General features: G+C 42.2%; 6 protein-coding genes across 6 annotated transcripts; 2 read left to right on the top strand and 4 right to left on the bottom strand. All coding sequences in view use genetic code 12, as the record gives it.

Moving 5' to 3' along the window:
- Positions 1 to 94: 94 nt before the first annotated feature.
- Positions 95 to 1702, bottom strand: FOB63_002483 (uncharacterized protein; the record flags this gene model as incomplete). Its single annotated transcript, XM_002616467.1, has 1 exon — positions 95 to 1702. One exon carries the CDS (start codon positions 1700 to 1702, stop codon positions 95 to 97), a length of 1608 nt encoding a protein of 535 aa, XP_002616513.1.
- A 1028-nt stretch (positions 1703 to 2730) lies between these two features.
- GUT2 (glycerol-3-phosphate dehydrogenase) lies at positions 2731 to 4674 on the top strand (the record flags this gene model as incomplete). Its single annotated transcript, XM_002616468.1, has 1 exon — positions 2731 to 4674. The coding sequence occupies one exon, from the start codon at positions 2731 to 2733 to the stop codon at positions 4672 to 4674; it is 1944 nt and encodes a 647-aa protein (XP_002616514.1).
- A 181-nt stretch (positions 4675 to 4855) lies between these two features.
- DOG1 (2-deoxyglucose-6-phosphatase) lies at positions 4856 to 5575 on the top strand (the record flags this gene model as incomplete). The annotated part of the gene is made up of 1 exon (XM_002616469.1): positions 4856 to 5575. The coding sequence occupies one exon, from the start codon at positions 4856 to 4858 to the stop codon at positions 5573 to 5575; it is 720 nt and encodes a 239-aa protein (XP_002616515.1).
- Positions 5576 to 5663: 88 nt separating this feature from the next.
- Positions 5664 to 7373, bottom strand: FOB63_002480 (uncharacterized protein; the record flags this gene model as incomplete). The annotated part of the gene is made up of 1 exon (XM_002616470.1): positions 5664 to 7373. One exon carries the CDS (start codon positions 7371 to 7373, stop codon positions 5664 to 5666), a length of 1710 nt encoding a protein of 569 aa, XP_002616516.1.
- Positions 7374 to 7510: 137 nt separating this feature from the next.
- On the bottom strand, positions 7511 to 8089 carry NAT3 (peptide alpha-N-acetyltransferase complex B subunit; the record flags this gene model as incomplete). Its single annotated transcript, XM_002616471.1, has 1 exon — positions 7511 to 8089. The coding sequence occupies one exon, from the start codon at positions 8087 to 8089 to the stop codon at positions 7511 to 7513; it is 579 nt and encodes a 192-aa protein (XP_002616517.1).
- Positions 8090 to 8539: 450 nt separating this feature from the next.
- Positions 8540 to 11155, bottom strand: FOB63_002478 (chromatin-binding protein; the record flags this gene model as incomplete). Its single annotated transcript, XM_002616472.1, has 1 exon — positions 8540 to 11155. The coding sequence occupies one exon, from the start codon at positions 11153 to 11155 to the stop codon at positions 8540 to 8542; it is 2616 nt and encodes an 871-aa protein (XP_002616518.1).
- Between the last annotated feature and the right edge of the window lie 895 nt (positions 11156 to 12050).

Raw genomic sequence — 12050 nt, 5'->3', positions numbered from 1 at the left:
CGTTCATAGACATTAGATTATTGTGGTTGTGCTACAAATTTGTACCATTAAGTCCCATTGGCAAATGCTACTTTAGAAAATGAATCTGAACAGGCTAATCATCAAGGTACTCCACCAAAATACTGTCACCCGATTTCAAGGCACCAAACTCCTCGATACTTTGCAGAGTCGATGGTAATACCGTTTTCGGAAGAGGTTTGTAAAGCTCGAAGTTGAAGTCATACTCTTTAATGTAGTCCTCCACCCCCATTACCGATCCTTCTAAATTTTCATCTAGCTCAACTAGATGCATCTCAACAAATAAATACACCTCATGCACCGCAGACGACTTGGGGAACTTTTGAATTAATCTCTTACCATCGGGCAATTTTATAGAAACTCTGACAACGTCTGCAGCCGTTGAATTTTCCACTCGAGATTGAAAGAAATCGCTTTCTTTAATGTGCCGAAGAAATGCGATTCTGTTCCGATGGCGTGTAGCTTTTCTTTCCTGTTCTTGTGACTGTGATTCCTTTTCTTGCTTTTTAATCTTGTCCTGCTGCAAAGATTCTAAATACGCTTCGTCTTGTTGTTCCTTGAGCATGCGACTGAACTCCATTTCCTGCTTATCATATCGTTTAGTCACCAATTGCGGATTATAATTGGACATATTACGGCGAAGGTGTCTCGCCAAAGCGCTCAATGTCGATAGATTAGCACCTTCCGCATTATTTGAGACAACATAACGAGGACTGGATTTGTAAATTATCGACATGGACGACATAACCGCAGGATTGTTCGAAACATTTCCAACTAGCGCAACAAATGGAGTGTTTCTTCTCCGGAAAGCAGATGATACCTCAAATGCTTCAGGGTCCTTGTCCATGTTACCAAAAAATAGTTTTGAATCTTTGTATGTTCCTGTGTCTTTGTTGAAAAGAGCAAAGAAGTCTTCCGATTGCAATAAGTCGCCAACGAAGCCTACGGTTGAGTTGTCTACCAACACGATTAGCATGAACTCGTAATCTTTTTGGGCCGCTTCGTAACACATGTTATAGTTGGACGTGCTGATAGAGTACTTTGAACCAGATTCAAACTGTGCCAAATCATGCGCAAATGTGTAACCCTCTTCATAATCGTCGTAGTTAAACTTCGATGACTTCAATTTGTGCAGAAGTGAAGGGGATGTGAGGCCCAAGAGATAGCGAACTAGTGAATAGAGAAAAGATAGAGATTTCAGTGCGAAGAGAACCACTAGCCATAAGAAAGACATTCGTTTCTGTGGTGCTCTCTCTTCAGACGAGCTAGAATCCTCGCTACCTTTCTCGCTGATTTCTTTCTCCTCTGCTTTTTTCTCTGCCGCTTCTTTCGCTTTCATTGAGACATGGATTCCCAACTCAAATTGCCAGTTGTTCGTTATACGAGGAGCTTTCGGAAGCTGAGGTAAAAACGAGGTCAAATCGAACTCATCCTGAAGATTGCGATGAACCACCGAGCTCTCAAATCTTTCTGCTCCCGTCAGTGCAACTGATTCAGAAATAGGTTCGCTAGGTACATGGTTTAGGCCATTTTCAAAGTAGTCTAGCACTGCGTTGTTTAAGTTCAGCCCATGGCGAGAAATCAATGCACGGGCCTTTTCCACATTTTCCGGATCATCCAAAGAAATTCCAGTGACAGTTACAAATTCGCCTAGAACGTTTTCTAAATCCGGGGTCGTGGGCATTGTACACTAAACTTGGAGGTAGTCTGGTGCGATCGCCATCAGTATACTCCCAAGAGGTTATATGCAATACACACTCCGGGGCACCCTGAGAAAACAAGGTGGAACAAATCACCTGCAAAGCCGTTGACAGAAAATCAGAGAACAGAAGGAAAATGCAAACTTCGCTCATACCGAAGGCGACAAGCAGTAATGCCAAGTAAAACCAATGTGTCTTCAATAGAGTGCTTGCACATGTCACCTCAGGCCATGTGAAGTAAGGTTTTGCCGTTTTCTTCCGCAATCGCCCTTCATGACTTCACATGGCCACGCGCTTCCTTTGACGCGAGCTTCTCACATAATTTGACATGCCTTACGTTACCGGTGGCTCTAACTCCGGACGCGTCCCGGCACAAAGAGCACCAACAGCAAATAAGTCAGGTACGATTACGCAAGACACGTTCCATGTAGCAACCCCGCCTTGTGTTGTTTGCTTGCGTCGGCTAATTATGTTTGACCGAGCAAAGAAATGGTCGAACGGATGCCCCGCGGACGCCTCATGCGCAGGAACATGAGTCAAGTGTGCAAGGAAACACCCGGTCGGAAAAACCAAGACCCCACATGGGCGGCGTCTCTGACACGAACCCTAAGTCTTACATGACGCTGATGAGTTCGTGGCAGTCGTTTTCATGTACTTTTTTCCGTATAATAACCTGTGGTGGAGATGCTACCTCATAATCTCTCCATAATTTTCCGGTTGCTTCGCGTTGTATTCTCTGCGCGGACCCCGCTCTTTGCATGCAATTCAATTTGCGGCGCGATACTGTTCGGAGCACTGCGTTATTGTAGGCTAAATTTTTCGAGTGTCGAGGACCCGAGCATATAGCAACACTCTTGAACATCTTTTCCTTTTTCTTTTTTTTTTCTTTCTTCTTCATTTTTACCTGCTGAAACTGTCGAAGAGGCTTACTGGTTTGAAAGCTTCAGTGCTAAATCCCTCTACGCTAACATATTCATTTTTGTCCTCGGTGCAAATTTACTAAGGCCATCACATGTCTCGTTTCCTCAAGTCAACTCTTTTCAAGTCACTTGCCGCCACAGGTGGAGCTGTTGGTGCTACAGTTATCTATCTCGACTTCATCAAACAACCAACTGAGCACCAATATGCTAAATCGTACAAACCGCTCATGACCTCTCTCGATGCCCCACCTTCAAGAAGTGAGCTTTTGAAAAAGGTGCAAAACACAGCCAACTTTGACGTTTTGGTTGTGGGTGGTGGTGCTACCGGTACAGGCACTGCTCTAGATGCCGCTAGCCGTGGCCTTAATGTCTGCTTGTTGGAGAAGAAAGATTTCGCTTCGGGTACCTCCTCCAAGTCTACCAAAATGGCACATGGTGGAGTCAGATACTTGGAGAAAGCCATTTTTCAGTTGTCCAAAGACCAGTTGGATTTGGTTATCGAGGCTTTGAATGAAAGAGGCAACATGCTTCGTACTGCTCCTCACTTGTGTTCTGTTCTACCAATCATGATTCCTGTTTACAAATGGTGGCAGGTGCCCTACTTTTTCATTGGGTGCAAGATGTATGATTGGTTTGCGGGTTACCAGAACTTGAGAAGCTCGACTATCTTCTCCAAAGAAACTACAAGTGCTTTGGCTCCTATGCTTGATAGCTCCAACTTGAAAGCTGCTTGTGTTTATCACGATGGTAGTTTCAACGATGCTAGAATGAACTCATCCCTTGCCATCACTGCGATTAACCATGGTGCTACTGTGTTGAATTATGTTGAAGTAAAGCAATTGATCAAGGAAAATGGAAAATTGGTTGGTGTTTTGGCGAAGGACCGTGAGACGGGAGACGAATTTGTTGTTAAAGCCACTGCTACCGTTAATGCAACTGGTCCTTGGGCCGACAAGCTTTTGGAAATGGACCAGGACCCACAAGGGTTGCCTCCAAAGACAGAGCAGTCCCCTAAGATGATTGTTCCTTCGTCTGGTGTCCACGTTGTTTTGCCTGAATACTATGGTCCTTCTACATTGGGTTTGTTAGACCCATCCACGTCCGACGGTAGAGTTATGTTCTTTTTGCCATGGCAAGGAAAGGTCTTGGCTGGTACAACTGATAACGCTTTGAAAAAAGTTCCAGAAAATCCAGTTCCAACCGAAGAAGAAATCAAAGACATCTTGAACGAATTGCAAAAATATCTTGTGTTCCCAGTTCATAGAGAAGATGTCTTATCTGCTTGGTCTGGTATCAGACCATTGGCTCGTGACCCCTCCAAATTGCCTAAGGGAAAAGATGCTGGTTCGACACAAGGATTGGTTCGTTCGCATTTGATTACCAAGTCTGACAGCGGTTTGGTAACTATTTCCGGTGGTAAATGGACAACATACAGAGAAATGGCACAGGAAACAGTAGATACGTTGGTGAAGAATTTTGATTTTGGTAAAAAGGTTGGTCCATGCAAAACCAACGAGATCGTGCTCATTGGTGGAGAAGATTTTTCCAAGAACTTTTCCGCAAGATTGATCCACGAGTACAAAATTCCTCTCAAGTTGGCCGAGCACTTGAGTCATAACTATGGCTCGAGAGCATCCCTCATTTTGGAACTTTATGCCGAATCAGATTACAACAAGCTTCCAGTGACCTTGGCTGCCAGTGGAACTTTCACGCCTTCGGAAGAATCCGCTAGCGCTGGTAACAACTTGTCGTACCAGTCTTTCGATGAGCCTTTCACAATTGCGGAGTTGAAGTACTCCATTAAGTACGAATACGCCAGAACTCCTCTTGATTTCTTGGCCAGAAGAACTAGATTAGCGTTCTTGAATGCTAGAGAAGCTTTGGGTGCTGTTGACGGTGTTGTTGAAATTATGAAGAGGGAGCTTGGGTGGGACGATGAGACTACCAAGAAATTGACTGCCGAAGCGGTGGATTACATTAGTCACATGGGCATTTCATCCGAAAAGTTTGATGTGAGCGACTTTGTTATCCAGTAGTCGTATTAACGAAATTAATGCTACACATGTTATAGAGCTGTTCAATATTAAGCGTCATGTCTGATCATTTTGTTTTTCTTCCACATACTATTTTAGGATTTGTATTTATAATCAACCCATTATATAAAGGAGTTATGCGGGGACCCTCTTGAATTCGGTTTGTCTCCACTATTTCCCAATAATGGTTAAACTCACCACAAACTATCTTCTCTTTGACCTCGATGGTACTTTAGTCAATTCCACTCCTGCGGTGGAACAGACCTGGCATGATGTGGTGGAGAAACATAACAAGACATACCCTGCAAATATTATTGATCCAGTAGAGTTTCTCGCATCAGCCCATGGAGCTAGGACTGTGGAGTCTTTCCTGAAGCATTTTCCTTATAGACGGAACACACCCGAAGAAATCAACGACTTTGAATTTGGGATCGTGGCAAACTACGGACATTTGGCCAAAGCAGTGGATGGAGTGCCCGTTTTACTTAAGATACTCAATGATGACTTTCAAAATAGTTGGGCAATTGTTACTTCTGGTACAAAAAAATTGGCTCACGGTTGGTTCGAAATGTTGTTCAAGTGTTATCTGAAACCTCCGGTTTTCATCACGGCTAACGACGTAAGCAATGGAAAACCCGATCCAGAAGGATATCTCGCCGCATTTGAACAACTAAATGAAAAAAATGCAACTGAACTGCAAAGTACTACGGCAATTGTTTTCGAAGATGCGCCAACAGGGATTAAAGCAGGCGTTCAAGGCGGGTTCACAGTAGTGGGTCTTGCTACCACTTTTGGAAAAGACGTTCTTACTGCGGCGGGTGCGTCGTACGTGATTTCAGACATGTCCAAATTAAAACTCAATCGAGTTAATGATTCAGTACAAGTGGAACTCGACATCCTTTAGCCGAAAATATAACTTTTGATCTTGCTATACAAGCAAGCGTCACTACAGCCAGAATATATAAATCATTTAAGAAGTCCTAACTAGAGAATTATTTATTCAACTCAAGTGTTTCGAGCTTTTGCGTGATCTTATTTTCTCTTGCCTTCTTAATATCATTGTCACGCTTCTTTTCATGTTTTGCAAACCTCTCTACATCAGTGAGAGCGTTCCTCGTGAAACCAGATCCAAATGTTGCGTCATCCACATCGTTGTTATATTTCGACTGGTATTTGGTCAATGGTTCTCTCAAGATAGAACGAATATTGCCATTAGAGACAAGCTGGTCATGAAGACCAAATCCAAAACACCATTTGAGGTGCAACAATCTGAAGTATAAGAACCAACTATTTATTGGAATAGTTTTGGACCGAGACAACTTCAAGGTAGTTGCACTAGTGGATTCAGAAAGAAGTTCCATTCCCGTAGGCGACCTCTTATAAATTTCTTCTCTCTTCTCTTTATCAGTGTAGAATGATATCGTGTTAGCCACTTCCCTGAATAATGAGTTCACTTCCTTTTTCTCCTTCTTACCCACTTTCTTCGTACTCATGTTAGCTAATCTTGTGCAGATGTTAAGTAGAGCTCCTTGCTCGTAGTATGGAGCATTGTAATTAAATTCTTCGTCCGCATCAGCATCTTCATCGTCCTCTTGATCACCCAGATCGTAAGTAAACAATTCGTAACACAATGCAAGGAGTTTTGCTCCGGCTTTCGATAGGTCCATGTTGACATCATTATCCATAATCTCAATTGCTTCCGTCGCGAGAGAACTAAGCAAATCATTCAAGTACTCACCTTTTGGGAGTAAAGTGAGCAAAACAGCGACGCCATGGATTCCAGCAATCGCAATGTTGGCTTCGGTTCGCAATTTGCCTTCTTGTTCGCTTACCAACTCTTCGTCATCTCTTGCATCCATTAAAGTTGAGTACTCACGGTCACCTGAGTCCAATTCTTTTTGCAAGGTGATGGAACTATGAACGAATCCTTGAGCAATTTCCATGAGCCACTTAATCTTGTCATCAACACCAAACGCAGATGTATCAGAATACAATACAAGGAGCAAGCCACAATATCCCGATATCACACTAGCCTTATTCTCGTATGTGACATTTGCGTTTGGAGGATCGGTAATCAACTTCTCCAAATGTGCGAGAAAATCCGTCGAGACGATCTCGCCAAAATCTTCAAGATCGCTAACTAAAAGACTAATAAGTGATCTGAAAAGAAGAATAAATTCACTAGGTGAGCGGTAATCCCCACTGGTTACTGTTTTGGCCAAGAATGAAACTTGTTCTTCCCCAACATAATCATTTGTGCCAGCATGCTCTTCGTTGTAAATAACAATCGGTTTTGTAACCACCAATTTGAATAGCTGCGCCAATAGAAATTCACGAGATTGAGATGACACTTCAGCTCGACTATGCCTCAACGAATAGAGAATGTCATTAATGGATGTGGAGTCCGAAGTAATTCGTGCCTTACTCATAGCCTCGACATTTTTTTGCAAATAATCGTGGGAGTCGGCAATCATAGAGTCTCTATTTTCATTTTCTTCATTTTCACTTTGGAGTAACAAATCTTTCAAAGATTCCAACTTGCGCGAGAGCAATTCCTCTAACGAATTGAAGTTCACATCTAACTGCCCATTTTCCTCGCTATCAGGCATCGGCGTACGGGCTCTTGAGCCTGACCTCGAGGATGAGTTCGACAAAACTTCACGCTGGAGTGTCCTTGCGGCGACAGAGGTAGGTCTCGACATAATTTAGCGTGAAAAATATAGTAATAAGGCGATTCTATTTGTCATGCACTAGATAAAATAAGTGGGGTGCGGGTGTGCACTTGGTCCTTCTCTATGAAGGAAATCGGGTTTGCAGAAGCAGTCACTAGTGGGACAAGTCAAAAGACAACTTCTTGTGGCAAAACGTAATGGTTTTGGCCGTTTTCCCTTACAGTTTCCTTTTTAGTGTCACAGGGTAGTGCCTTGCGCATGTCAAATGCGTCATCGTCACTTATGGCGTTTCTGTCTGTAGGATATACCGAACCATAGTATCCTACCACTCTGCGGTAGATCGAATACCCCAACTTTTCATAGAGCTGTCGAGCCACATTATTTGTTACTTTCATGAAGAGATCAATGAATAAAGTTTCATAGGGTTTGACTGCAGTGATGCGTTCTAAATGCAAGCATAAATCGGAGGCCAATCCAATCCGACGATAGTCAGAGTTGATAGTGACTGCCGTGATGTGTGTATGCCATTCTTTCTTGCTTAATTGGCCTTCTGTTTTCCCCATCATGTAGCCGCTGATGTCTGGGAAGTCTGGTGCCACAGGCTCTACAGACTTGAAGAAAAGTTGTGGATGGTCGCACAAGTATTGAAAGTAGAACAGGAGATTGAAATTTTCCGTAAACGGGTCTAAGTTAACTGGATTGATCTCGAAAAGATCCTCCATTTTAAAAGGTTTTATAGATGTCATGGCCGTATAGTTCTTCCGCAGGGTCTGTACCTTGAAGTGAGAAGAAGTGCATAACGATCCGGGTAAATCACGTGCCCATACATGGAGCAAACGAAAATTTTAGTGAAGTCTCGAGTAGTCGTAACATTACTCAGCCAAATCAATCTATACTATGTTCGGCGGACCTGGTGCTCAACCAACAGAAGAACAAAAGAAATTGCAAGAGCAATATGCCTATGACACATTGAAAGCTGCTGGTCTTATTGCCGGTGCCTTGTGGGTCACCCCAATCATTTTCCACTGGGTTAAGAAACAATTCTGATGAATTTAATGATTTTTGAAACGAATTGGCTGTGCCACATGGCCCTTTATTGTACATACCTCAGTCGTGTGGTTGAACCATTTACTGATGTTTCTTTACTTATAATTCAATGAGAAATTTCGCTATGCTTAATTGTAATTCATGTAATTTCATTGATCCTGGTCATTATCGAACTCCATCAAATCTTCTCGAAGCTTACTAATCTTAGACGAAAGATTAAGATACTCAAACCTTTCGGCAATTTTAGAAGCAGCGAGCAAGGCTTTATCATTCTTGATGAGTCTCACGATGCTAAAGGCCTTGTTTAGGCGAGATTCCTGGCACGCGTTAGCAAAAAGCTTGAGCAAGGATTTATCAAATGTCACGCTGTAATTATCTAACTTTTCCAAATGCTCTTCATCGTTCTCTGCGTTTGTCAACCATGAGTTCAATAATCTTCCTAATGTTGAGCTTCTCAAGTACTGTTCCTCGGGATCTTCCTCTTGGGTCTTGCTGATCTTTGCTGATGTGTCTTCGTTCGCCTCCTCGCCTACCGTATCCTTAGCCTCCAAATACTTGAAGCATTTAACTGGAAGCTTGATTTCAAGTTCAATAGGCAATGGGAGCGGAAAAGATGGATACTCGTTGGAATTTTTCAATACTAAGCAAATAAACTTGTCATCTAATAATCCCAATGGCCAAGTTTTCCAATTCGCTTTCGATTCATTAAGACCGTAATCCGTAACCACATCTTTGCAGTTGAGTAATGGAACCCATCTTGCGTTACCTGCTTCTCTCCAATGTGACAATATGGTAAGGGAATCGTCAAAACCAGCTACCACACACGGATCGGAATACTCATTGAAAAAAATGCCTTTCAAAATAGGCACCCCGCCAGAAGGTACTCGTAAAGGCATGGCTCTATCTTGTTGCAAAAATGAGTAATCATCACTTACATCTAAAAGTGAATATGTGAAGTGTTGTGGAGAAATTTGACTCACGATGAAAACAGTGGATACTTCCGAAGCAATTAAGGTCATTATGGGTGATAATTTCATCAAATTTACACAGAGTCCGTAAAGATTAAAGAACCTTACGTATCCAAGGTTTGTACCGACGACAATTATTGAATCTGATGATTTTTCTCCACTTGTGCATGTGAGACAAATCGAAGTGATGTACTCATTTGGCAAAAGGGGAATTTTTCTATCCCATGAATCATTTGTGTTGCTGTGATGTCTATAAAAAATCTTTCCCTTGTGGGTAGATTTTTCATTCTTGTATCCAGAGCATGCTAAAACCACTCCTCTTTCATTCATGGAGCATAGGTCGTATTTGTGACTATCAATAAAGTGATAATCTTTGTTTGTAGTTCTGTCGAAAAATGAGATTGTAATGCTTTTTTGCTCATTTGCGGAGTCCGAAGAATTTTTAACAGACCAAGAATAACCAATACTGTTCATGAAAAGGTACCTTCTCATCCCTGAGCTCGACGAGGAGTTCAAGGGTTTTATCCAAGGCGTCGATCCTGGTGAGTATGGAATAATATCTGAGTTAGCGGTGAACGATGGAATATCGAATTGATCCTCTGGACGAACTCTTTGACGTTTCTTCCTAGTATGAAGATATTCATCGACAGCGGTATTATAAATGGATGTACCATTTTCACTGTCCATGTCATCATTTTCATCAATAATCATGGAATCATCGATGCCGTTTCTAATAGCCTGTGGATTACCCTTTGACAGACGTTCCTCAGTTTCCAGTTCGCTTGCCTCATCCATAAAAAGACTCTCAACTTCAGCGCTTATGGCACGTTCGTCAGGGGAGTCATCTAAATCAATCAGAATTGAATGGAGTTCACCATTCGTTGAGCCGACGTAGATGGAATTCTTCAACCAAGCAAAATTGATTGGGAGATTGCCTGACTCAAGTCGATCTAGGGAAGCCTTTTTCAAGAATTTGCCCGTGCGAATGTCAAATAAATTAATTTGTCCATTCTTGTGGAGCAGCGCAAGGAACTTCTTGTTCGGAGAATACCCAAGTGCAACCAAGTATTCTGCTTGAGGGCGGAACTCCACGGTTGGGTTCCAATCTACCCTATTGTAAGCCTTTATTGTGCTGGAAGCCGTTGGTAAAAACAAAACCTCGCCGTCTGCAGACCACACCGGTTTTGTGGAAGCAATTTCCTGTGCATGTTCACCTTTGAAGTCAACCACATCTATTGATGTGTTCACTTTGGAAATTATTGCACCCGTAATCTTTTCTATAAGTGCGGGGGACTCGTTGATAACAGAGTACATGAGAACGTCACCGTTTGAAAGAGCCACAGATGCAATTTCTCCGTTAGTATTGTACGCGATGTTGACGATCTGATCTGGTACAGAAACGATTGAAGTTTTATTTCCATTGTTCAAATCAATCACAACTAGCTTATCATCATCTCCGCCACAAATCACTCTGTTCCCATCGTTAATGAACACTGCATCTCGCAAAGGAAGTTCGGAACGGTAAATTATATCAAAAGACTCATCTCCGGTGATATTATCTTCCATATTCAAAATCGCCAAATGTCCTTCTGTGTTTGTCAAGATAATGCGCTTGCCATGACTGGTCAAGGATGTCAAGTTTTCTGGAATGTCAATAGATGTGGGTTCCGACTCAGGTTCCTCTAGGTTGAAGACTTTGATTAACCCTTCACTATTACCAACCAAAAGACGATCCAAATTATCATTGAAATGAACAAGCGAGTTCCCATCAAGAAACGCTGGGATTTTTGCCAGCATGGTAGTGGTTGAAAGATTGAAAGAAACGCGAGTGAATACGCGTAACAGTAGAGATGCATACACTACGCGAACATGAGACTGAGACAAATAGGAATAGCATAATGAGATAAAAAAATTGGAGACAAAAAAAAATAGGAGGATACAATAAGCACAGAAAAAAAAAAAAAAAACAAAGAAAGAAAGTAAGTAGAACCTCAGAAACCTGTACTGGTTTTTTGAAAAAAAAAAATCCGCACATTATTACACGTACTGTCACCCTGTTCCATTTAATACATTTAATTCGGGAATGTATATAGGTGAAATGATGGGAATATTTTCACTTTTCCCACTCAACAAATCCTTCCAGTAAATGTGCAGAGAACGAAGATAGCAGATCAAATCAAATAGAAAAATATCTGCTATATGAGGTTTAGGTGATCTTGTGAAATAACTCAAAACAAGAACTGTAAGTGCGACCATCATCGCCTATCTCATCAGGCCCTCATTAAAGTGCAGGCGGAATTATGATGGCGCTTGCAGTCCGTATTTAATCTGCCCACAAGGAGTACGATCATGCAAGCAACTTACTAAAGTAGTTGTTACGCTCTAATACTTAAGGTGGGGTAGTCACCTGTCACGAAATTTCAAAGTCTTGTGACAAAATTTGGGGCGGTGTTTTCCATAATAATGACAGGAAAGATTCCTCTTGGTGACGATAGAACTCGCACTTTAGGACGGGAATTCGTAAAAGGCACAGCCTTCTCTTAATGCCGCACGAACTACAAGACGATAATCAAATAAATTCGACAGCCTGCAAATAATATACCCCCCGTCTTCTCGTAGCGCAGGAACTGAGGGAATTTCGTTCCATGACATCATGGTCTAGTGGAGTCCAGTGGTCCACTTTGGGCCAGTG

The sequence above is a fragment of the Clavispora lusitaniae genome (assembly GCF_014636115.1).
Source record: "Clavispora lusitaniae strain FDAARGOS_655 chromosome Unknown tig00000078_pilon, whole genome shotgun sequence".
NCBI lineage: Eukaryota > Fungi > Ascomycota > Pichiomycetes > Serinales > Metschnikowiaceae > Clavispora > Clavispora lusitaniae.
Note: the sequence above shows the minus strand (reverse complement) of the source record. Positions and strands in the feature narration are given on the sequence as shown.